The following is a 27,183-nucleotide window of genomic DNA, read 5'->3' as shown; positions in this document are numbered from 1 at the left end:
CCTAGTGGAGTGAGCTGTGATTCTTTCAGGAGGCTGCCGTCCGGCAGTCTCATAAGCCAATCGGATAATGCTTTTAATCCAGAAGGAGAGAGAGGTAGAAGTTGCTTTTTTGACCTCTCCGTTTACCAGAATAAACAACAAACAAAGACGAAGTTTGTCTGAAATCCTTAGTAGCTGCTAAGTAAAATTTGAGAGCACGAACTACATCCAAGTTGTGCAACAAACGTTCCTTCTTTGAAACTGGATTAGGACACAAAGAAGGCACAACTATCTCCTGGTTAATGTTTTTGTTAGAAACAACTTTTGGAAGAAAACCAGGTTTAGTACGCAAAACCACCTTATCTGCATGGAACACCAGATAAGGAGAAGAACACTGCAGAGCAGATAATTCTGAAACTCTTCTAGCAGAAGAAATTGCAACCAAAAACAAAACTTTCCAAGATAATAACTTAATATCAACGGAATGTAAGGGTTCAAACGGAACCCCCTGAAGAACTGAAAGAACTAGGTTGAGACTCCAAGGAGGAGTCAAAATTTTGTAAACAGGCTTGATTCTAACCAGAGCCTGAACAAAGGCTAGAACATCTGGCACAGCTGCCAGCTTTTTGTGAAGTAACACAGACAAGGCAGAAATCTGTCCCATCAAGGAACTTGCAGATAATCCTTTTTCCAATCCTTCTCGAAGGAAGGATAGACTCTTAGGAATCTTAACCTTGTCCCAAGGGAATCCTGCAGATTCACACCAACAGATATACCAAATTATGTGGTAATTTTTCTGGTTACAGGCTTTCAGGCCTGAACAAGAGTATTAATAACAGAATCTGAGAACCCTCGCTTTGATAAGATCAAGCGTTCAATCTCCAAGCAGTCAGCTGGAGTGGGTCGAACGGACCTAGAACAAGAAGGTCTCGTCTCAAAGGTAGCTTCCATGGTGGAGCCGATGACATATTCACCAGATCTGCATACCAAGTCCTGCGTGGCCACGCAGGAGCTATCAAAATCACCGACGCCCTCTCCTGATTGATCCTGGCTACCAGCCTGGGGATGAGAGGAAACGGCGGGAACACATAAGCTAGTTTGAAGGTCCAAGGTGCTACTAGTGCATCCACTAGAGCCGCCTTGGGATCCCTGGATCTGTACCCGTAGTAAGGAACTCTGAAGTTCTGACGAGAGGCCATCAGATCCATGTCTGGAATGCCCCACGGTTGAGTGACTTGGGCAAAGATTTCCGGATGGAGTTCCCACTCCCCCGGATGCAATGTCTGACGACTCAGAAAATCCGCTTCCCAATTTTCCACTCCTGGGATGTGGATAGCAGACAGGTGGCAGGAGTGAGACTCCGCCCATAGAATGATTTTGGTCACTTCTTCCATCGCTAGGGAACTCCTTGTTCCCCCCTGATGGTTGATGTATGAACTTGGCCCTCGCTAGCTGAGGCCAAGCTTTGAGAGCATTGAATATCGCTCTCAGTTCCAGAATATTTATCGGTAGAAGAGATTCTACCCGAGACCAAAGACCCTGAGCTTTCAGGGATCCCCAGACCGCGCCCCAGCCCATCAGACTGGCGTCGGTCGTGACAATGACCCACTCTGGTCTGCGGAAGGTCATCCCTTGTGACAGGTTGTCCAGGGACAGCCACCAACGGAATGAGTCTCTGGTCCTCTGATTTACTTGTATCTTCGGAGACAAGTCTGAATAGTCCCCATTCCACTGACTGAGCATGAACAGTTGTAATGGTCTTAGATGAATGCGCACAAAAGGAACTATGTCCATTGCCGCTACCATCAAACCTATCACTTCCATGCACTGCGCTATGGAAGGAAGAGGAACGGAATGAAGTATCCGACAAGAGTCTAGAAGTTTTGTTTTTCTGGCTTCTGTCAGAAAAATCCTCATTTCTAAGGAGTCTATTATAGTTCCCAAGAAGGGAACCCTCGTTGACGGAGATAGAGAACTCTTTTCCACGTTCACTTTCCATCCGTGAGATCTGAGAAAGGCCAGGACAATGTCCGTGTGAGCCTTTACTTGAGGAAGGGACGACGCTCGAATCAGAATGTCGTCCAAGTAAGGTACTACAGCAATGCCCCTTGGTCTTAGCACCGCCAGAAGGGACCCTAGTACCTATGAGAAAATCCTAGGAGCAGTGGCTAATCCGAAAGAAAACGCCACGAACTGGAAATGCTTGTCCAGGAATGCAAACCTTAGGAACCGATGATGTTCCTTGTGGATAGGAATATGTAGATACGCATCCTTGAAATCCACCTTGGTCATGAATTGACCTTCCTGGATGGAAGGAAGAAGTGTTCGAATGGTTTCCATCTTGAACGATGGAACCTTGAGAAACTTGTTCAAGATCTTGAGATCGAAGATTGGTCTGAACGTTCCCTCTTTTTTGGGAACTATGAACAGATTGGAGTAGAACCCCATCCCTTGTTCTCCTAATGGAACAGGATGAATCACTCCCATTTTTAGCAGGTCTTCTACCCAATGTAAGAATGCCTGTCTTCTTATGTGGTCTGAAGACAACTGAGACCTGTGGAACCTCCCCCTTGGAGGAAGCCCCTTGAACTCCAGAGAATAACCTTGGGAGACTATTTCTAGCGCCCAAGGATCCAGAACATCTCTTGCCCAAGCCTGAGCGAAGAGAGAGAGTCTGCCCCCCACCAGATCCGGTCCCGGATCGGGGGCCCGCATTTCATGCTGTCTTGGTAGCAGTGGCAGGTTTCCTGGCCTGCTTTCCTTTGTTCCAGCCTTGCATAGGTCTCCAGGCTGGATTGGTTTGAGAAGTATTACCTTCCTGCTTAGAGGACGTAGCCCTTGGGGCTGATCCGTTTCTGCGAAAGGGACGAAACTTAGGTTTATTTTTGGTCTTGAAAAGACCTATCCTGAGGAAGGGCGTGGCCCTTGCCCCCAGTGATATCAGAGATAATCTCTTTCAAGTCAGGGCCAAAGAGTGTTTTCCCCTTGAAAGGAATGTCAAGCAATTTGTTCTTGGAAGACGCATCCACTGCCCAAGATTTTAACCAAAGCGCTCTGCGCCACAATAGCAAACCCAGAATTTTTTCGCCGCTAACCTAGCCAATTGCAAGGTGGCGTCTAGGGTGAAAGAATTAGCCAATTTAAGAGCACGAATTCTGTCCATAATCTCCTCATAAGAAGAAGAATTACTAATAATCGCCTTTCCTAGCTCATCAAACTAGAAACACGCGGCTGCAGTGACAGGGACAATGCATGCAATTGGTTGTAGAAGGGAACCTTGCTGAACAAACATCTTTTTTAGCAGACCTTCTAATTTTTTATCCATAGGATCTTGGAAAGCACAACTATCTTCTATGGGTATAGTGGCGCGCTTGTGTAGAGTAGAAACCGCCCCCCTCGACCTTGGGGACTGTCTGCCATCAGTCCTTTCTGGGGTCGACTATAGGAAAACAATTTTTTTAAATATGGGGGGAGGTACTAAAGGTATACCGGGCCTGTCCCATTCTTTACTAACAATGTACGCCACCCGCTTGGATATAGGAAAAGCTTCGGGGGGCCCCGGGGCCTCTAAGAACTTTTCCATTTTACATAGTGGTTCTGGAATGACCAGATAATCACAATCATCCAAATTGGATAACACCTCCTTAAGCAGAGCGCGGAGATGTTCCAACTTAAATTTAAAAGTAATCACATCAGGTTCAGCTTGTTGAGAAATGTTTCCTGAATCTGAAATTTCTCCCTCAGACAAAACCTCCCTGGCCCCCTCAGACTGGTGTAGGGGCCCTTCAGAAACCATATCATCAGCGTTCTCATGCTCTACAGAATTTTCTAAAACAGAGCAGTCGCGCTTTCGCTGATAAGTGGGCATATTGGCTAAAATGTTTTTGATAGAATTATCCATTACAGCCGTTAAATGTTGCATAGTAAGGAGTATTGGCGCACTAGATGTACTAGGGGCCTCCTGTATGGGCAAGACTGGTGTAGACGAAGGAGGGGATGATGCAGTACCATGCTTACTCCCCTCACTTGAGGAATCATCTTGGGCATCATTTTTACTAAATTTTTTTATGACATAAAATACATATAGTTAAATGAGAAGGAACCTTGGTTTCCCCACAGTCAGAACACAATCTATCTGGTAGTTCAGACATGTTAAACAGGCATAAACTTGATAACAAAGCACAAAAAACGTTTTAAAATAAAACCGTTACTGTCACTTTAAATTTTAAACTAAACACACTTTATTACTGCAATTGCGAAAAAGTATGAAGGAATTGTTCAAAATTCACCAAAATTTCACCACAGTGTCTTAAAGCCTTAAAAGTATTGCACACCAAATTTGGAAGCTTTAACCCTTAAAATAACGGAACCGGAGCCGTTTTTATATTTAACCCCTTTACAGTCCCTGGAATCTGCTTTGCTGAGACCCAACCAAGCCCAAAGGGGAATACGATACCAAATGATGCCTTCAGAAAGACTTTTCTATGTATCAGAGCTCCACACACATGCAGCTGCATGCCATGCTGTCCTCAAAAACAAGTGCGCCATACCGGCGCGAAAATGAGGCTCTGACTATGATTAGGGAAAGCCCCTAAAGAATAAGGTGTCTAAAACAGTGCCTGCCGATATAATCATATCAAAATACCCAGAATAAATGATTCCTCAAGGCTAAATATGTGTTAATAATGAATCGATTTAGCCCAGAAAAAGTCTACAGTCTTAATAAGCCCTTGTGAAGCCCTTATTTACTATCTTAATAAACATGGCTTACCGGATCCCATAGGGAAAATGACAGCTTCCAGCATTACATCGTCTTGTTAGAATGTGTCATACCTCAAGCAGTAAGAGACTGCACACTGTTCCCCCAACTGAAGTTAATTGCTCTCAACAGTCCTGTGTGGAACAGCCATGGATTTTAGTTACGGTGCTAAAATCATTTTCCTCATATAAACAGAAATCTTCATCTCTTTTCTGTTTCTGAGTAAATAGTACATACCAGCACTATTTTAAAATAACAAACTCTTGATTGAATAATAAAAACTACAGTTAAACACTAAAAAACTCTAAGCCATCTCCGTGGAGATGTTGCCTGTACAACGGCAAAGAGAATGACTGGGGTAGGCGGAGCCTAGGAGGGATCATGTGACCAGCTTTGCTGGGCTCTTTGCCATTTCCTGTTGGGGAGGAGAATATCCCACAAGTAAGGATGACGCCGTGGACCGGACACACCTATGTTGGAGAAAAGAGGAGTTTGTGAGAATGGGATGAAAAGGTTTCCACTAAGTGGAACCCTTTACATACCACCCAAGGTGTTAATCCTCACTTTAGTCAGATTTTTAAGGCAGTGACATTTGGGGGCCACAGGATGTTTAGATACAATGACTGAAATTTCAGCTGAGGTACACAATATGGCCAAAAGTATGTGAACACCCCTACTTATTATTGAGTTCATGTGTTTCATCCACACCCACTGCTAACAGGTGCATAAAATCCAGCACATAAACAAACATTGGCAGTACAATGAGTCATACTGAAGAGCTTGGTTACTTTAAACGTGACACTATCTTAGGATCTCACCTTTGCCACAAGTCAGTTTGTGAAATTTCTGCCCTTCTAGATATGCCCCGGTCAACTGTGTTATTATTGTGAAGTGGAAGCATCTAGGAGCAACAACTCATCCACAAAGTGGTAGACCATGCAAACTCACTGAGCAGGAGCACTTGGTGCTGAAGAAAGTAGCACGTAAAAGTCACCTACCATCTGTTGTTGCATTACTCACTACTGACTTCAAAACTGCCTATGGAAGCAACATAGCACAAGAACTGTGCGTCAGGAACTTCATGAAATGGGCCAAGCAGCTGAACACAAGCCTCACATCAACAAACAATGTCAAGCATTGTCTAGAGTGGTGTAAAGCATGCCGCGACTGGACCCTGGAGCAGTGGAAATGTGTTCTCTGGAGTGATGAATCATGCTTCAATATCTGGCAGCCTGGTGGAAAAATCTGGATGCTACCTACTAATATGCATAGTGCTTACCGAAAAACATAAATTTTGTTTACCTGATAATTTTGTTTCCATCGTGGGGAGGAGAGTCCACAGCGTCACTCATTACTTGTGTGAAATAAGAACCTGGCCACCAGGAGGAGGCAAAGACACCCCAGCCAAAGTCTTAAACACCTCCCCCACTCCCCTCATCCCCCAGTCATTCTGCCAAGGGAACAAGGAACAGTAGGAGAAATATCAGGGTATAAATGGCGTCAGAAGAACAAATACAATTTAGGTCTGCCCAACAGAGCAACGGGCGGGAGCCGTGGACTCTCCTCCCCGTGATGAAAATGAAATTATCAGCTAAGCATAATTTATGTTTTCCATCTAAAGAGGAGGAGAGTCCAGAGCTTCATTCATTACTTGTGGGAAACAAATACCCAAGCTCTAGAGAACACTGAATGAAAAATGGGAGGGCAAAAAGGCAGACCCTAATCTGAGGACACCAGAGGCTGCAAAGACACAACCTTGGGAAGAAATCCCAATCCAGTGTGAAGAACAGCCTTATTGGCGTGAAAAACCAAATAAGGAGGCTCCCATTGCAAGGCCGCCAGCTCAGAAATTCTGCGTGTCGATGCAATAGCTAACAGGAAGAGGACCTTCCAGGAAAGAGTCTTAAATGTCAATCGAGTGCATAGGTTCAAACTGAACCCACGGCAATACCTTAAGAACGAAGTTTAAGCTCCAGGGAGGAGCAGTCTGTCTGAAGACAGGCCTGATTCTAGACAGAGCCTGAACAAAAGACTGAAAGTCCGGAAGCTCAGCGAGCCTCTTATGCAACAAGACAGATAATGCCGAAATCTGTCCCTTAAGGAACTGGCGGCAAGCCCCTTCTCCAGACCATCCAGGAGAAAGGAAAGAATCCTGGATACCTTAACCCTATGCCAAGGATATCCATGCGACTCACACCAGGACAAGTAAGTCCTCCACACCTTATGATAGTTATGATGAGTGACCAGCTTATTATTATGAGTGACCAACTTCCTGACCTGAACTAGAGTATCAATCACCCTCTCAGAAAAACCTCGTCTGGCCAAGACTAAGTGTTCAATCTCCATGCAGTCAGCCTCAGAGAATCTAGATTTTGATGTTTAAAGGGACCCTCTTCTAGCAGATCCCTGCGACAGGGTAACCTCCAAGGAGGAGAGGATGACCTCTCCACCAGATCCACAATCCACGTCCTCCACGGCCACGACAGAGCGATCAGAATGGCCGAAGCTCGCTCCTGCTTGATGCGGGCCACTACACGAGCAGTTGTGGGCACCCGCCCATTCCAAAATCCGAGATACCTCCCCTCATTGCTAGGGAGCTTCTAGTACCCCCCTGATGGTTGATGTAAGCCACCGAGGTAATGTGTCTGGAATCTGAATGACCCCAAGAGGCCACGCCTTCAGAGCATAGTAGATTGCTCAAAGTTCTAGAATGTTTATCGGGAGGAGAGACTCCTCCCGGGTCCATTTTCCTTGTGCCATCCTGGGCACCCCAAACAGCTCCCCATCCTGGCAGACCCGCGTCCGTGGTCACAATCTTCCAGGACGGTCTCAAGAAGGATATCCCAAGGGGCAGTTGTTCCGGACGGATCCACCAAGAGAGGCAGTTCGAGTCCAAACGTCCAGGGATATCTGCTGTGATAGATCTGAATGATCGCCGTTTCACTGTCTCAACATGCACAACTGAAGAGGTCTAATATGGAACCTGGCAAATAGAATGACATCTATGATGGAAACCATGAGTCTGATCACCTCCATACATAGGGCCAACGAGGGACTTAAGGAGGACTGAAGAGCCAGACAGGAGGACTCAATCTTCCTGCGTCGCTGATCTGTGAGAAACAGCTTCATGGATATAGAGTCTATTATCATGCCCAGGAACTCCACCCTGTTGCTAGGAACCAGGGAACTGGGTTGATCTTCCAACCGTGAGATTGGAGCAGGAGAAGAAGGGCCCTTGAGTGATCCTGTGCGAGACTGAATGACGGCGCCTGGACTAGGATATCGTCCAGATAGGGCACCACAGCAATGCCTCTGGATCTGGCCACTGCAAGTAGCGCCCCCAGAGCATTCGTGAAGACTCTCGGGCCGTCGCCAGAGCCTTCGTGAAGACTCTCGGGCAGTTGCCAGACCAAAAGGAAGGGCCACAAACTGGAAGTGTTGGTCCAAAAACGCAAATCTCAGGAACCTGAAGTGATCCCTGTGGATTGTTACATAAAGGTAAGCATCCTTCAAGTCTATTGTCGTCATGAACTGTCCCTCTTAAACTCCTTTGGGACCACGAAAAGGTTTGAATAATACCCTAGACCCCTCTGCCAGGGGTATTGGTACAATAACTCCTAGAGAAGAGAGATCCCTCACACACTCTAGAAATGCTTTTCTCTTTTCTGGTCTTGCAGACAGATTTGACAAGAGGAATCTGCCCCTTGGTGGATTAGATCTGAATCCTATCCTGTACCCTTGGGCGACAACCTCCAGAACCCAAGGGTGCTGAACGTCATGCAACCTGGCTTCTGAGAAGAGAGATAACCTTCCCCCTACGTGGTCCAGAGACCGGTCGAGGGCCGCCCCTTCATGCCGATTTTGACGCAGAAGACTTCTTGCTCTGCTTGGACTTAACCCAAGACTGAACTGGCTTCCAAGTTCCCTTGGACTCCGCTTTTGCAGCGGGCTGCTGGCGTTGGGCCTTATTCACACGAAAGGTAGACTTAGGCTTAGCCTTCTTATCCTGCGGTAGAAAAGCACCCTTGCCTACTGTAACCGTGGGTATGATCGAATCCAATCCTGGACCGAACAAAATCTTTCCTTGAAAAGGTAGGGACAACAATCTCGACTTAGAGGTCATGTCCGCAGACCATGATTTTAGCCACAGAGCCCTGCGAGCTAAAAATGGAAAAACCTGATATCTTCGCATTCAGGCAAATAATTTGCATATTGGCGTCACATATGAAAGAATTGGCGACCTACAACGCCTTAATCCTTTCCTGTATCTCGTCGATGGAAGTCTCCCCCTCGACCATATCACACAGGGATTCACACCAATATGTCGTAGCACTGGCAACAGCGGCAACAGCCGCTGCTAGTTGAAAAACAAACCCTGTGTGCTGAAACACATCTTTCTTAACAAGTTATCCAACTTTTTATCCATGGGCTCTTTAAACGACGAACTATCCTCAAGTGGAATAGTCGTTCACTTTGCAAGTGTCCACCCTGTTGCTAGGAACCAGGGAACTGGGTTGATCTTCCAACCGTGAGATTGGAGCAGGAGAAGAAGGGCCCTTGAGTGATCCTGTGCGAGACTGAATGACGGCGCCTGGACTAGGATGTCGTCCAGATAGGGCACCACAGCAATGCCTCTGGATCTGGCCACTGCAAGTAGCGCCCCCAGAGCATTCGTGAAGACTCTCGGGCCGTCGCCAGAGCCTTCGTGAAGACTCTCGGGCAGTTGCCAGACCAAAAGGAAGGGCCACAAACTGGAAGTGTTGGTCCAAAAACGCAAATCTCAGGAACCTGAAGTGATCCCTGTGGATTGTTACATAAAGGTAAGCATCCTTCAAGTCTATTGTCGTCATGAACTGTCCCTCTTAAACTCCTTTGGGACCACGAAAAGGTTTGAATAATACCCTAGACCCCTCTGCCAGGGGTATTGGTACAATAACTCCTAGAGAAGAGAGATCCCTCACACACTCTAGAAATGCTTTTCTCTTTTCTGGTCTTGCAGACAGATTTGACAAGAGGAATCTGCCCCTTGGTGGATTAGATCTGAATCCTATCCTGTACCCTTGGGCGACAACCTCCAGAACCCAAGGGTCCTGAACGTCATGCAACCTGGCTTCTGAGAAGAGAGATAACCTTCCCCCTACGTGGTCCAGAGACCGGTCAAGGGCCGCCCCTTCATGCCGATTTTGACGCAGAAGACTTCTTGCTCTGCTTGGACTTAACCCAAGACTGAACTGGCTTCCAAGTTCCCTTGGACTCCGCTTTTGCAGCGGGCTGCTGGCGTTGGGCCTTATTCACACGAAAGGTAGACTTAGGCTTAGCCTTCTTATCCTGCGGTAGAAAAGCACCCTTGCCTACTGTAACTGTGTGTATGATCGAATCCAATCCTGGACCGAACAAAATCTTTCCTTGAAAAGGTAGGGACAACAATCTCGACTTAGAGGTCATGTCCGCAGACCATGATTTTAGCCACAGAGCCCTGCGAGCTAAAAATGGAAAAACCCGATATCTTCGCATTCAGGCAAATAATTTGCATATTGGCGTCACATATGAAAGAATTGGCGACCTACAACGCCTTAATCCTTTCCTGTATCTCGTCGATGGAAGTCTCCCCCTCGACCATATCACACAGGGATTCACACCAATATATGTCGTAGCACTGGCAACAGCGGCAACAGCCGCTGCTAGTTGAAAAACAAACCCTGTGTGCTGAAACACATCTTTCTTAACAAGTTTTCCAACTTTTTATCCATGGGCTCTTTAAACGACGAACTATCCTCAAGTGGAATAGTCGTTCACTTTGCAAGTGTAGAGATGACACTATCCACTTTAGGGAAAGTCCCCCATAGCTCGAGCTGAGAGTCCGGAACGAGGAACAGTTTCATAAAGGAAGAAGGGGAAAAGGAAGAACCTAATCACTAGGGAAGAAAACGAGTCAAAACGGCCGTGCAAATACTCCCGGAAGAGAACCTGTCAGTTCCATCATTGCCAGAGGCTCATCTCGCACATAACGCAGCAATGACACCAACAATATTACGTATAAACCCCCCCGTTCAATAATCCCCCTTCCAGGAATATTAACCCTTGATTCTATAAAGATGTCACACTGTGACCCTGTCTTCTCCGTTATCATTATGAATATAATAAAATGAAACGATCTTACCAGAATCTATGCTGTGGAACAGGAACATGGTATTCAAGTGTGACAGGTTAGTAGCATCGTTCCTGACATGGACTTGAGTGTAGAAAGCAGGCAGCAAAACTCATCAACACTGATTGCTTATGGAGCTGTTAATATGAGTCGGGATGGTTTTGCAGAAAGACTCTCCCTGCATCTCCAGACTCTAACTTTCACCCAGGCTCTCACTGAGAGGCTGACAGAACTACTTAAAACTTCAGTTCCATTCCAAAGAGTAATACCCTCCATAAGAGACTACTCAGAATCTTCCGACACTTCTCTGCCATTCTCCTGTGACGAAAGGTAAAGAATAACTGGGGGATGAGGGGAGTGGGGGAGGTATTTAAGCCTTTGGCTGGGGTGTCTTTGCCTCCTCCTGGTGGCCAGGTTCTTATTTCCCACAAGTAATGAATGAAGCCGTGGACTCTCCTCCCCTTTAGATGGAAAGAAGCGATAATAGTCTGGGGCTGTTTTTCAGTATTTGGGCTAGGCCTCTTAGTTCCAGAAAAGGGTCATTATAATGCTACAGTATACAGACATTTTAGACAATTTGGGTTCTTGCAACTTTGTGGCAACAGTTTAGGGATGGCCCTTTCCTGTTCCAAGGTGACTTTGCTCTTGTGCACAAAGCAAGGTCCATGAGCAGGGATAGGCATGGACCAAGGCTGTAGCAGACATTTTCCAAAGTACAGACCTTAGTGAAGAACACCAAGGTACATTTCAAATTAAAAACATCAAAAAACACTCTTTACCAAGAGGGTAGCTTGCTTCTTCCCACTTTCTCACTCACTTTCCTGCTTATGAGTGGCATCACATGGGCGTGGGCCCCAACCCCGTGAAACTTGGTGCCACGTTCATCAAGGAGGGAGTCAGGAGCAGTATTCATCTGTCCTACTGCTCCCTCCCCGCCACAAAATGGGCGGGCGGACACTGCAAGGGCCATTCACGGACACCAGTATCCGTGTACGGACACCTTCCCTATCCCTGTCCATGAGGGCATGGTTTGACGAGTTTGGTGAGGGGGATCTCGAGTGGCCCACCCAGATCCCTGACCTTAACCCCACTGTACACCTTTGGGATGAATTGGAATGCCACTTGTGAGCCAGACCTTCTCGTCCAACAGCAACATCTGACATCACAAATGCTCTTTGGGCTGAATGGCCAGAAACTCAGACACACTCCAAAATCTTGTGGGAAGCCTTCCCAGAATAGTAGCAGCCGATACAGACACAGAGGTTGGCTCAACTCCCACAGTTTTAGAATGGGATGCCCAACAAGCTTATATAGGTGTGATGGTCAAATGCCCACATACTTTTGGCCATATAGTGTATTTTGTGAGAAAGCCAAGCAAAAGCAATGTAAACTATTTAACTGGCAAGTTAGGTAAAAACACATATTTTAGATTTCTCTCTAAAGAAAATGTAATTGTGTGTGTGTTTTTTTGTGCTTGTATGTGTGTGGTGGAGCTTTTCTCTGCAAGTGTGTGTGTGTGTGTGTGTGTGTGCATGCATGCAAAGCAGTGGAAAGACATTACAGAAATACCTTAGTAGATTCTGGGAAACCCCCCCACGTCCATTCCATATGAGACTCTCTATGCATATTTTCACTTGGTTTAACTTCCAGCTCAGAGTCACTCTTTGGACCAACTGATTGGGAAAAACCACTGATGGAAATAAAAAAATATTTAACTTATATACAGAATTTGACATCTTACACTCCAAACTAGTAACAAACTAATAATAATGTAATGAATAATAATCATAAAAAGAAATCTTTAACTTGATCATGTAAAAAAGCTGTTGAAAATATAAAATCCCAGTGAGTGCTTCTTTCAAGAGAACTATAAAGTCTGCTGTAATAAATATTTTAACCATTAACCTCTAGTACTGACTAATGTATGAGTCTTGTTAAGGCCTTCAGACACCCCAGGGTAACATAACACCCTGTCTAAGAATTAATATTCAGAACAAATAACAGGCAGGTAAGCAAGACAGAAGGTGACAAGACCAACACAGGAGTTCATAGTATTTAGAAAATTCAAATTACTAGCCAATTAGCCCAAATTGATGGAGCCGGAGAGCACAAGGGAGGTTACACTTCTTTCTCTACTTTACTTTTTTCTCTCTTCCTTTTTGTTGATATATTTACTTTGTGAGGTTCATTGGAAGTTATCTTATAGATATCATACTTCCAGACTTTAGATCTTTGACCTAAGATTGGTAAAAGGGTAAGAAATTATCCTTGCACTAAGATACAGATACTTCATTACTTTTCTCTTATTCCCTTGACACTACTTTCCCTCCTCTCATCTATCCAATTACACATGAGATTTACATACAGATTAACCGTACATAAACAGTGTGGGAACGATGGGGGTTATAGAAGGGGAGGGATAAGATAGAGAGGGGTTTTCTTAGTATATCTTTTGTTTTGTCTTGATATTAGTGCTGGTAGGAATTGCGAGTCTTCCCTCAGATCATTATTTTAGAGAAGTTAACTCTTACGTATATTAACTTGTTGTATAGTACCCTAAGAAATATACGATAATCTAAGGTTAAAATGAGGATAGAAAAATAAAGTTTAGAAATATTATAGTTGGCTTAATGTTTTTGTAATAATTCTAGAACTACACGAATGTGATTAAAGGGACAGTCAAGTCCAAATAAAACTTTCATAAATCAAATAGGGCATGTAATACTAAACAACTTTACAACTTACTTTTATCACCCATTTTGATTTGTTCTCTTGGTATTCTTAGTTGAAAGCTAAACCTAGGAGGCTCATATGCTAATTTCTTAGACCTTAAAGGCCGCCTCTAATCTAAATGCATTTTGACAGTTTTTCACCACTAGAGGGCATTAGTTCATGTGTTTCACATAGATAACATTGAGCTCTGGCACGTGAATTTACCCAGGAGTGAACATTAATTGGCTAAAATGCAAGTCTTTCAAATTAATTGAAATAAGTGGGCAGTCTGCAGAGGCTTAAAATACAAGGTGATTACAGAGGTAAAATTTGTATTATTATAACTGTGTTTGTTATGCAAAACTGGGGAATGGGTAATAAAGGGATTATCTATCTTTTATAACAACAAAAATTCTGGTGCTGACTGTTCCTTTAAGGCATGGTTTTAAGAACTGAAATATGGATATTGTATATCTAAAATCATGCATGGAAACAATAAGTGCAAAATATTTTTATTTTCTGTAATCTTTCTATCCGCTAATAAATTATTATAATACTAAAAAATTTGCCCAAATTGATTGCCATGCAGAGTACATCTCAAATCCCTATGATTAAGCTGCTATGTTTGCAGAAGTGATGAACTCTGCATAAAAAATAAATTTTCCTAGTACAGGCAGTAAGTAATTTAACCAAAATGTACAATATGTGTAACAACTAGCAAAAAAACAAACACAAAACCAACACTATTTTATGGGGGGCACAGAGCAACAGGCAGTTTAAACATTAAAATACACTAGGGCGTTTAGCATAATTAAATATAATTTTTTTTAATAAGAACCAATTATCCATTATTAAAATGTGTTAATCGTATTACTCACACTGGTTCATAATTATGGCAAAGTCATAGCATTGCCACAGGAAAAAAAAAATATATAAAATAATTATAAAATTTTAAAATAACTTTCCCACTAAACATTGAAGCTAAACTTTTATAAGTTCATTTCACAACAATGAATTTGTCGTTAATTTGGCGAGATGTTTACATTTTCTCACTTTGTTAATTGGCTTATCATGAACTGCAGATGTTTAGCATATGTGTGATTGTTAATGTGTCAGTATTTCTTTCACAATATTTACGTTTCTGAAAACAGATTACTTGCATTAAGCACAACCAAAGATAGCCTTAGAATCACCCCTAGTCAGCTGCCAGAAAATCCCAAGCATTAGAACGGGTACCTGTCAAGTGGCGACCAGTCCCCATCAGATAAAGCATAGTGGTCTGATGAATGGCAGATAAAAGTCTCTCTGTACTCCTCTTCTTTTGATGCTGTGCTTGAAGATGACCTTAACAAAAAAGGAAATAAAAATAAATACAAGTGTGTCTCCTACAACAACGTACTGGTAATTACAAGTGTGCCTTATATTAAAGGGGCATTAAAAAAAAAAAAATCCTAGATAGATTGTGATAATAATATGCAGATGCATTTTTTAAAAATGATACCAGTTGCTTCAATTTTGAAAAAATAAGTAACATTTAAAGGGACATGAAACCCATTTTTTTTTCATGACTCAGAGCATAACATTTTAAAAAGCTTTCCAATTTACTGTGATGAGGAAGCAGGACAAATGAAAAAGGGACAATATATCATCCCTCTAGTGCCTGAATACAATGTCACAACGAAGAGTGTCTGGCACAAAAAAAAAAAAGACCAGTTATGACCGTTATATCTACTGTAAATATTTTCATTAGGTACTTAGACCAAGAAGAATCTGTGTCTAATACAGTTACAAATTCCCAATTCTGAAATTCAAAGATGCAAACATTCTGAAATCCAAGCAATTTAATTTTTTTTTTTTAAACAAAATTATCAAAAATAACTATTTTCCCAGCTTGTAAATCACAATCTTCACTGTCTTTTTTTGTTTGTGCTCTAAAATGCGAATAATAGTCTATATTTATTTAAAACAACAACTATTTTACTGATGCAAATTTTCCAAAATCCAAACAATTCCGAAATCCAAACCTTTTCCGGTCCTAAGCATTTTGGATAAAGGGTTTATATCTGTATTGGGATTGTAGTTCCTAAGCTAGACATTAGCTATGTGTTTAAAGGGACATGCAATCCAAACGTTTTCTTCATGATTCAGATACAGCACACAATTTTAAACAGTTTACATTTTACTTCTATTATCGGATTTGCTTCATTTTCTTGATATCATTTATTGAAAAGCATACACAGGAGATGGGAGCTAGCTGCTGATTGGTGGATTTCACATATATTCCTCTTGTCATTGGCTTCAATATTGTTTGCAGTTAGCTCCCAATATTGCATTGTTGCTCATTCAATAAAGGATACCAAGAGAACAAAACACAATTGATAGAAGTAAAATTGGAAAGTTGCTTAAAAATGTATACTCTATCTGAATCATGAAATCATGTCCCTTTAAGTGTCATAAAGTAAAAGTTGTCACCATGGTACAATCTAGGTTTCCTTCTCTGCTGAGGACAATTAGGGACAGATATAAATGAGTCACTAGAGAATGCAACCAGTGGCTGTGCAGACTGTAGCAGTGTAAAAGGGACAGAAAAGTCAAAATTAAACTGTCATGTTTTAGATAGAGCATGTCGTTTTAAAAATGTTTCCATTTACTTCTATAATCTAATTTGATTTGTTCTCTTGGTATCTTTTGTTGAAAAGGAAACAGACAATAACGCATTACTGGGAGTTAGTTTCTGATTGGTGGTTGCACATATATGGCTCTTGTCATTGGCTCATCCAATGTGTTCATTGGTCCTTCAACAAAGGATACCAAGGGAATGAAGCAAATTGGATAACAGAAGTAAAAGTTGTTTAAAATTGCATGCTGCTTGAATCATGAACATTTAATTTTGACTTTACTGTCCCTTTAAACTTCCCCCAATCCCCCCTTGGGACCTTTACATAACATCACAGTGACATCACCTATGACATCAATACAAATAGCCCTTTTGTTCATCCTTTCATTGCTCTCTTGCACAACACCCTTCTTAACCCGTCTCTTACTCACAACCTCCTCCTTATTCTCTCACCCCTTCATCTTTACACACCGCCCTGCTTATCTTCTTAGCCCACTGTCTCACAGCCACCTCTTCCTTCTATCGCAGCTCCCTCAACTCCTGCGCACCCCGTCAATGCTACACTAACACATTTCTCTAGTGTCACCACCTATACGTTATCTTGGGATTTTTTTTTAAAATATATATTTTTACACAAATGATATCTGTCCTACTAGGCACGCACTCATACATAGAATGTGTTTAATGTCTATGTACGTCATTTATGACGCAGGAATTCTCTGAAAATTACTTTAATATAAAACTTATACGTCTCAGTAATTTCTCTGTAAAGGAAGAAACAAAGGCTTTATAAGATAAAGAAAAAATACAAAATGCTTCCTAAGTTACCGGTTTTGCTTGCAGGAATCTATAAGCCCATCATCCTATAATCAACAACAGACAAATAGTTAAGTAAAATGTTTGTATGAAACCCCTGTAGGATATAAAGAACATACCAAAAGTTAGAAGTAATTATTTTACAGGGTGACTTGGCAACGTTCTGCCTGCCAACCCAATATACTCATGGGCTTGTGAGGTCAATATGGAGGATGCGGTAAATTAAGACATGGAAAATGTCCAGTATCTTGGCTTATTGTTTGCAGAGATGGTATTTTTTACAGAACAAGATAGTAGATCACGCCAAATCTATGTCACAAAGCAGTTAATAAATACACTAAATTGCATTAAGGAGGGTTATTTTTACTAACAAAAAAGCAATGCTGAATAAATTATACTTTGCACACAAAAGGGTCTTCGTTTCATAAAACACATACATTTTGATGGCAGATAAGAACCATATGCTGCCCATATTCCCTACGTAGACCATAGGATATTCGCAGTATGCTTATCCCAGGCCTTCTTGAAGTCCCACAGTTTGTCTTTACAACCTCTAATGGAAGTTTATTCCATGAATCAACCACCCTTTCTGTAAAGAAGCGATTCTGCAAATTACTCCTGCTCATACTACCCTTCAGCCTGAGATCATAGCCCCTTGTTCTGGTGTTGCTCTTTTTGTAAAAAAAAAAAAAAAAAAAAATATTAAGACCTTAATATAATATGACAATATCACCTCTCTCCATGAAAATATATATATATCTTTGTAAGTTTCATTTTTAGCTCATGTACTATTTTAGTAGCCCTCCTATAAACAGATTCAGTTTAATTTATATAGATCTGGAAATATGGCCTCCCGAACGACAAACAATACTCAAGATGGGAGCTAACTGGTTATCTGTAAAATGACATTTTTTTTTTTTTTTTTTTTTGCTGCCAATACCTCTTCCTATACAACCAAAAACCTACTACTGGCCTTACCTACTGCGCTAGTACATTGTTTGCCGAGTTTCAAATCACCGGAAATAATAGTTCCCAAGTCCTGTTACACTTTTTTTAACTTTCAGTAAAGTTTCATTGAGTCTGCAATTAACCTTTGGATAATTTTGCTCTTTGAGTAAATTTAAAATCCCAGTCACTTGTCCAATTCTACATTTAATTATTTTTTCCCCATCAGGTCTTTATAAGACTTAAATATAAATTTGCTGTACTGGAAAGGGTTTGCAAAGAAGGAAAGTGAATATGGTTTATGGTACGAAGGGTCTAATATAAACACTTACCTTACGGTCTTAAGCAATAATCAGGAATACACAAGAAGTTTTGCAACTATTCAAAATGGTAATTAAAAACACCTTAGAGAACTCTAGCACATTTTAGTGTATGCAGCATGTTTCATAGGTAAAAGTGATAACGATCTATAATCTGCAGTGTGTGCTATATTTCAGGCAGACAAAATGTATCTTGCAAGCTTTTTTTTCTGCTCTTTCTACTCCTTTTCACTTGCAAATGACTCCTGCACAGCTGCTCAAATGACCAAAAATGGCAAGAGGAAGCAATGTGCTGAAAAGGTTTGCAGCCATTAAAAGCTAAGGCTCATGTTAATGTAGTCATAAAATAGGCCAATTTTGATGAGCATAACCAACACAAGTGCATTAAAAGCAAGCCTGTGCAGGTTACAGCCTGTGATTGGTGGATAAATGTGTGCCCCACTCCTGACAGGCTCACTTGCTGTGTTATGCTCAAGGATGCACTGTGGCTCAAGAGTAAACTATGTGTTTAAAGGGATAGTCTAGTCAAAATAAAAAACTTTTCTCCAACATAGGTGTGTCCGGTCCACGGCGTCATCCTTACTTGTGGGATATTCTCTTCCCCAACAGGAAATGGCAAAGAGCCCAGCAAAGCTGGTCACATGATCCCTCCTAGGCTCCGCCTACCCCAGTCATTCTCTTTGCCGTTGTACAGGCAACATCTCCACGGAGATGGCTTAGAGTTTTTTAGTGTTTAACTGTAGTTTTTATTATTCAATCAAGAGTTTGTTATTTTAAAATAGTGCTGGTATGTACTATTTACTCTGAAACAGAAAAGAGATGAAGATTTCTGTTTGTATGAGGAAAATGATTTTAGCAACCGTTACTAAAATCCATGGCTGTTCCACACAGGACTGTTGAGAGGAATTAACTTCAGTTGGGGGAACAGTGAGCAGTCTTTTGCTGCTTGAGGTATGACACATTCTAACAAGACGATGTAATGCTGGAAGCTGTCATTTTCCCTATGGGATCCGGTAAGCCATTTTTATTCAGACAGTAAATAAGGGCTTCACAAGGGCTTATTAAGACTGTAGACATTTTCTGGGCTAAATCGATCATATTTACACATATTTAGCCTTGAGGAATCATTTAATCTGGGTATTTTTTGTAAAATAATATCGGCAGGCACTGTTTTAGACACCTTATTCTATAGGGGCTTTCCCTAATCATAGTCAGAGCCTCATTTTCGCGCCGGTATGGCGCACTTGTTTTTGAGAACAGCATGACATGCAGCTGCATGTGTGTGGAGCTCTGATACATAGAAAAGTCTTTCTGAAGGCATCATTTGGTATCGTATTCCCCTTTGGGCTTGGTTGGGTCTCAGCAAAGCAGATTCCAGGGACTGTAAAGGGGTTAAATATAAAAACGGCTCCGGTTCCGTTATTTTAAGGGTTAAAGCTTCCAAATTTGGTGTGCAATACTTTTAAGGCTTTAAGACACTGTGGTGAAATTTTGGTGAATTTTGAACAATTCCTTCATACTTTTTCGCAATTGCAGTAATAAAGTGTGTTCAGTTTAAAATTTAAAGTGACAGTAACGGTTTTATTTTAAAACGTTTTTTGTGCTTTGTTATCAAGTTTATGCCTGTTTAACATGTCTGAACTACCAGATAGATTGTGTTCTGACTGTGGGGAAGCCAAGGTTCCTTCTCATTTAAATAGATGTGATTTATGTCATAAAAAATTTAGTAAAAATGATGCCCAAGATGATTCCTCAAGTGAGGGGAGTAAGCATGGTACTGCATCATCCCCTCCTTCGTCTACACCAGTCTTGCCCATACAGGAGGCCCCTAGTACATCTAGCGCGCCAATACTCCTTACTATGCAACAATTAACGTCTGTAATGGATAATTCTATCAAAAACATTTTAGCCAATATGCCCACTTATCAGCGAAAGCGCGACTGCTCTGTTTTAGAAAATACTGAAGAGCATGAGGACGCTGATGATATTGTTTCTGAAGGGCCCCTACACCAGTCTGAGGGGGCCAGGGAGGTTTTGTCTGAGGGAGAAATTTCAGATTCAGGAAAAATTTCTCAACAAGCTGAACCTGATGTGATTACTTTTAAATTTAAGTCGGAACATCTCCGCGCTCTGCTTAAGGAGGTGTTATCCAATTTGGATGATTGTGAGTATCTGGTCATTCCAGAAACACTATGTAAAATGGACAAGTTCCTAGAGGCCCCGGGGCCCCCCGAAGCTTTTCCTATACCCAAGCGGGTGGCGTACATTGTTAATAAAGAATGGGACAGGCCCGGTATACCTTTCGTACCTCCCCCCATATTTAAAAAATTGTTTCCTATAGTCGACCCTAGAAAGGACTTATGGCAGACAGTCCCCAAGGTCGAGGGGGCGGTTTCTACTCTAAACAAGCGCACCACTATACCCATAGAAGATAGTTGTGCTTTCCAAGATCCTATGGATAAAAAATTAGAAGGTTTGCTAAAAAAAGATGTTTGTTCAGCAAGGTTACCTTCTACAACCAATTGCATGCATTGTCCCTGTCACTACAGCCGCGTGTTTCTGGTTCGATGAGCTAGAAAAGGCGATTATTAGTAATTCTTCTTCTTATGAGGAGATTATGGACAGAATTCGTGCTCTTAAATTGGCTAATTCTTTCACCCTAGACGCCACCTTGCAATTGGCTAGGTTAGCGGCGAAAAATTCTGGGTTTGCTATTGTGGCGCGCAGAGCGCTTTGGTTAAAATCTTGGTCAGCGGATGCGTCTTCCAAGAACAAATTGTTTGACATTCCTTTCAAGGGGAAAACACTGTTTGGCCCTGACTTGAAAGAGATTATCTCTGATATCACTGGGGGCAAGGGCCACGCCCTTCCTCAGAATAGGTCTTTCACGGCCAAAAATAAACCTAATTTTCGTCCCTTTCGCAGAAACGGACCAGCCCCAAGTGCTACGTCCTCTAAGCAGGAGGGTAATACTTCTCAAGCCAATCCAGCCTGGAGACCAATGCAAGGCTGGAACAAAGGAAAGCAGGCCAAGAAACCTGCCACTGCTCCCAAGACAGCATGAGATGCGGGCCCCCGATCCGGGACCGGATTTGGTGGGGGGCAGACTCTCTCTCTTCACTCAGGCTTGGGCAAGAGATGTTCTGGATCCTTGGGCGCTAGAAATAGTCTCCCAAGGTTATCTTCTGGAAGTGATTCATCCTGTTCCATTAAAAGAACGAGGGATGGGGTTCTACTCCAATCTGTTCGTAGTTCCCAAAAAAAGAGGGAACGTTCAGACCAATCTTAGATCTCAAGATCCTAAACAAGTTTCTCAAGGTTCCATCGTCCAAAATGGAAACCATTCGAACTATCCTTCCATCCAGGAAGGTCAATTCTTGACCACGGTGGATTTAAAGGATGCGTATCTACATATTCCTGTCCACAAGGAACATCATCGGTTCCTAAGGTTCGCATTCCTGGACAAGCATTACCAGTTCGTGGCGCTTCCTTTCGGATTAGCCACTGCTCCAAGGATTTTCACAAAGGTACTAGGGTCCCTTCTGGCGGTGCTAAGACCAAGGGGCATTGCTGTAGTACCTTACTTGGACGACATTCTGATTCAAGCGTCGTCCCTTCCTCAAGCAAAGGCTCACACGGACATAGTCCTGGCCTTTCTCAGATCTCACGGATGGAAAGTGAACGTGGAAAAGAGTTCTCTATCTCCGTCGACAAGAGTTCCCTTCTTGGGAACAATAATAGACTCCTTAGAAATGAGGATTTTTCTGACAGAGACCAGAAAAACAAAACTTCTAAACTCTTGTCGGATACTTCATTCCGTTCCTCTTCCTTCCATAGCGCAGTGCATGGAAGTGATCGGTTTGATGGTAGCGGCAATGGACATAGTTCCTTTTGCGCGCATTCATCTAAGACCATTACAACTGTGTATGCTCAGTCAGTGGAATGGGGACTATACAGACTTGTCTCCGAAGATACAAGTAAATCAGAGGACCAGAGACTCACTCCGTTGGTGGCTGTCCCTGGACAACCTGTCACAGGGGTGACCTCCCGCAGACCAGAGTGGGTCATTGTCACGTCCGACGCCAGTCTGATGGGCTGGGGCGCGGTCTGGGGATCCCTGAAAGCTCAGGGTCTTTGGTCTCTGGAAGAATCTCTTCTACCGATAAATATTCTGGAACTGAGAGCGATATTCAATGCTCTCAAGGCTTGGCCTCAGCTAGCGAGGGCCAAGTTCGTACGTTTTCAATCAGACAACATGACGACTGTTGCGTACATCAACCATCAGGGGGGAACAAGGAGTTCCCTGGCGATGGAAGAAGTGACCAAAATCATTCAATGGGCGGAGACTCGCTCCTGCCACCTTGTCTGCAATCCACATCCCAGGAGTGGAAAATTGGGAAGCGGATTTTCTGAGTCGTCAGACATTGCATCCGGGGGAGTGGGAACTCCATCCGGAAATCTTTGCCCAAATCACTCAACTGTGGGGCATTCCAGACATGGATCTGATGGCTTCTCGTCAGAACTTCAAGGTTCCTTGCTACGGGTCCAGATCCAGGGATCCCAAGGCGACTCTAGTAGATGCACTAGTAGCACCTTGGACCTTCAAACTAGCTTATGTATTCCTGCCGTTTCCTCTCATCCCCAGGCTGGTAGCCAGGATCAATCAGGAGAGGGCGTCGGTGATCTTGATAGCTCCTGCGTAGCCACGCAGGACTTGGTATGCAGATCTGGTGAATATGTCATCGGCTCCACCATGGAAGCTACCTTTGAGACGAGACCTTCTTGTTCAAGGTCCGTTCGAACATCCGAATCTGGTCCCACTCCAGCTGACTGCTTGGAGATTGAACGCTTGATCTTATCAAAGCGAGGGTTCTCAGATTCTGTTATTGATACTCTTGTTCAGGCCAGAAAGCCTGTAACTAGAAAAATTTACCACAAAATATGGAAAAAATATATCTGTTGGTGTGAATCTAAAGGATTCCCTTGGGACAAAGTAAAGATTCCTAGGATTCTATCCTTTCTTCAAGAAGGATTGGAGAAAGGATTATCTGCAAGTTCCTTGAAGGGACAGATTTCTGCCTTGTCTGTGTTACTTCACAAAAAGCTGGCAGCTGTGCCAGATGTTCAAGCCTTTGTTCAGGCTCTGGTTAGAATCAAGCCTGTTTACAAACCTTTGACTCCTCCTTGGAGTCTCAACTTAGTTCTTTCAGTTCTTCAGGGGGTTCCGTTTGAACCCTTACATTCCGTTGATATTAAGTTATTATCTTGGAAAGTTTTGTTTTTGGTTGCAATTTCTTCTGCTAGAAGAGTTTCAGAATTATCTGCTCTGCAGTGTTCTCCTCCTTATCTGGTGTTCCATGCAGATAAGGTGGTTTTACGTACTAAACCTGGTTTTCTTCCAAAAGTTGTTTCTAACAAAAACATTAACCAGGAGATAGTCGTGCCTTCTTTGTGTCCGAAACCAGTTTCGAAGAAGGAACGTTTGTTGCACAATTTGGATGTTGTTCGCGCTCTAAAATTATATTTAGATGCTACAAAGGATTTTAGACAAACATCTTCCTTGTTTGTTGTTTATTCTGGTAAAAGGAGAGGTCAAAAAGCAACTTCTACCTCTCTCTCTTTTTGGATTAAAAGCATCATCAGATTGGCTTACGAGACTGCCGGACGGCAGCCTCCTGAAAGAATCACAGCTCATTCCACTAGGGCTGTGGCTTCCACATGGGCCTTCAAGAACGAGGCTTCTGTTGATCAGATATGTAGGGCAGCGACTTGGTCTTCACTGCACACTTTTACCAAATTTTACAAGTTTGATACTTTTGCTTCTTCTGAGGCTATTTTTTGGGAGAAGGGTTTTGCAAGCCGTGGTGCCTTCCATTTAGGTGACCTGATTTGCTCCCTCCCTTCATCCGTGTCCTAAAGCTTTGGTATTGGTTCCCACAAGTAAGGATGACGCCGTGGACCGGACACACCTATGTTGGAGAAAACAGAATTTATGTTTACCTGATAAATTACTTTCTCCAACGGTGTGTCCGGTCCACGGCCCGCCCTGGTTTTTTAATCAGGTCTGATAATTTATTTTCTTTAACTACAGTCACCATGGTATCATATGGTTTCTCCTATGCAAATATTCCTCCTTAACGTCGGTCGAATGACTGGGGTAGGCGGAGCCTAGGAGGGATCATGTGACCAGCTTTGCTGGGCTCTTTGCCATTTCCTGTTGGGGAAGAGAATATCCCACAAGTAAGGATGACGCCGTGGACCGGACACACCGTTGGAGAAAGTAATTTATCAGGTAAACATAAATTCTGTTTTATGATTTAAATAGAGCACACAATTTTAAGCAATTTTCAAATTTACTCCTATTATCAAAATGTCTTTGTTCTCTTGCTATCTTTATTTGAATGCAAGCTTGGGAGCCGGCCCATTTTTGGTTCAGAACCTGGGTAGCACTTGCTGATTGGTGGCTATGTTGAAACACCAATCAGAAAGCGCTACCCAGGTACTAGACCAAAAATGGGCCGGCTCCTTTGCTTACATTCTTGCTTTTACAAATAAAGACAACAAAAGAACAAAGAAAAATTGAAAATAGGAGTAAATTAGAAAGTTGCTTACATTTGCATGCTCTATCTGAATCATGAAAGTTTAATTTTGACTGGACTGTTCCTTTAATCCATTTGCAGAGGTTTAACACAGTTACCGAGAGACACTGGATATTAATTACTAAAATGCTCCAACTACTATTTTATTATTACATTGATATGTCCCTTTAATGTAGGGCTGTCCATTATAAAGCCTGAGGCCACAATACCACCCTCTGGTGCTACCCCGCATAATTTCACTACCGTTTTTCATTTAGAACACAAAATGTGTTTGTTTTTCTGGCTTATTCCTGTACACTCTGTTTGAATCCAATATACAGGCTATATGCTAATAGGTGTTTTTACCACATGCTAAAAATTGCTCATTTGAAATCTATTTACATGTTAGAATATTTTTATTTTAAAGGGACACGCTAGTACGATAGTAAAATGTTCTAAAAGGGACAAAAAAGTGGAAACAAATAAAGAAAAAAATGATGTAAAAGACCAAACTCCAGGGCAGCAATGCACTACTGTGAGTCATCTGTGCACATCTAGTGAGCCAATGACAAGAAACATTTCTTCACAGCTACCAATCACCAGCTAGCTCCCAGCAGTGCATCATTGCTTCTGAGCCTACCTATGGGCTAGATTTATCAAAGACTAGGCGAACTCTGTATGCGCTTCGCCTGTAACTGCGCCCCAGCTCGCCTCCGGAGAAGCGCACATGTGCGCCTGAATTCATCAAAAAAATAGACGTAACTTTGCTTAGGCGAGCTGGGCGTAATGATGATAAATTTCGACGGTCGAAAAAAGCATTTACTCCCTATTTACGCCGCCATGTTTTGATTATTAAAAAAGCGTTTTTTAGGTAACGATTTAGCTTATATTTATGTTATATTATATAATGTTATGTTATATAATGTTTCTCTGCTGTTTTTGCCATATGTTGATAATTTAAGATCGCAAAAAAAAATAAATATATATAATAATAATAATAATAATAATAATAATAATAATAATAATAATAATAATAATAATAATAATAATAATAATAATAATAATAATAATAATAATAATAATAATAATAATATATATATATATATATATATATATATATATATATATATATATATAACTGTTGGTACCCATATGCGCCTGTGGAAGCGCAAATTTCTGGCAATAACAGTCTCTTCTTGGCGCCGAGCCTTTAAAAAATTAGTTAAAAGAAGAAAGTACTGCATCACAAGATGTAAAAGCATTTATTATAATGGTGTTCGCCTCAGTCTGTATGGCGAAATATAAAACACGCAATTGAAGCCGAAATTTCAGTTCCCTATCAGCGCAATGCAATGATAAATAAGAAACTGGGCGTATTTGTAGGTCGGGCTGTTAAATTACGCCTATTACTAATGTATATTGTTGCACTCAGAAGCGCACCTGTGCGCCTAGTCGAATGCAAGCGGAGTGCGAAGAAGTTTCTTTCAGATTTGTGCAATTATAGGCGCAGAGTGCTTTGATGAATATGACGATCAGTTCGTATGCGCTATTTTGGACGGAATTAAAGGAGAATGGCTTTGATAAATCTACCCCTATGTATGCTTTTCAACACTCTGAGCAGGATTCAGCCAATGACTGGTCACCTGGTTGTGTCCCGCAAAAGAATTGCATTGTGGCTCCTTGGGCCAAATTGAATTCCATTACAGGGGTAGCTCCCATAGCAAGTGCTATTAGTTTAATAATGAAAATATTCTGAATTATCTGTGACAGAAGGACATTTTCACAAGCCATGGAAATCAGACATATGGGATTTATCCACCCCAAGACATTTTGTATTATAAAACACTGTTGCAAAAGACAATACAAACAGCAGACACAGTAAATTACAGACCTAACATGAGCATTTGTGCTTGGGTAATTATGTCCTTGAGAACAAATAGGTACTGTTTGTCTTGTTTAAGACTGCGTTAAGTTTTCCATGTTACGCTTGTATGATTAGTAGATATAAGTTCATATAAACACAAACCGCAGCAGAGTCACATCATTAGTAACGCCTGATCCTTTTAGATTGAACACAACATGTTTGCCACATAAGGAATAACAAAAATTATTTTACACTGCAAATAAAAATTTAAATAACGATCTTAACTAGGAATTTATTAACACATTAACAATGTGCGCATTGCTTTCTGGAACCCAGAACACTCTGAAAACAGAATACAATGTATGGAAATGCAACGTTCGTATTGTAAAAAGAAGTAACGTTTTAAAGAGCTTTAAAAGTGATTTTTATAGAAATAAAAGGAACA

At 42.0% G+C, this 27,183-nt stretch overlaps 1 protein-coding gene across 1 annotated transcript in view; it reads right to left on the bottom strand.

Annotated features, from left to right (window-relative positions):
• The window catches only part of LPIN2 (lipin 2), a 245,089-nt gene that overhangs the window by 97,705 nt on the left and 120,201 nt on the right, over positions 1–27,183 (bottom strand). Inside the window, exons 6-7 of the mRNA XM_053714954.1 lie at positions 14,835–14,942; positions 12,456–12,576 (exon numbers count right to left, since the gene is read on the bottom strand). Coding sequence (XP_053570929.1) covers positions 12,456–12,576; positions 14,835–14,942 — 229 coding nt within the window. The remainder of the gene's footprint in view (positions 1–12,455; positions 12,577–14,834; positions 14,943–27,183) is intronic.

Source organism: Bombina bombina, chromosome 5, assembly GCF_027579735.1.
Source record: "Bombina bombina isolate aBomBom1 chromosome 5, aBomBom1.pri, whole genome shotgun sequence".
NCBI classification, from domain to species: Eukaryota; Metazoa; Chordata; class Amphibia; order Anura; family Bombinatoridae; genus Bombina; species Bombina bombina.
The sequence above is the reverse complement of the archived record's forward strand: the minus strand, read 5'-3'. Positions and strand labels throughout refer to the sequence as shown.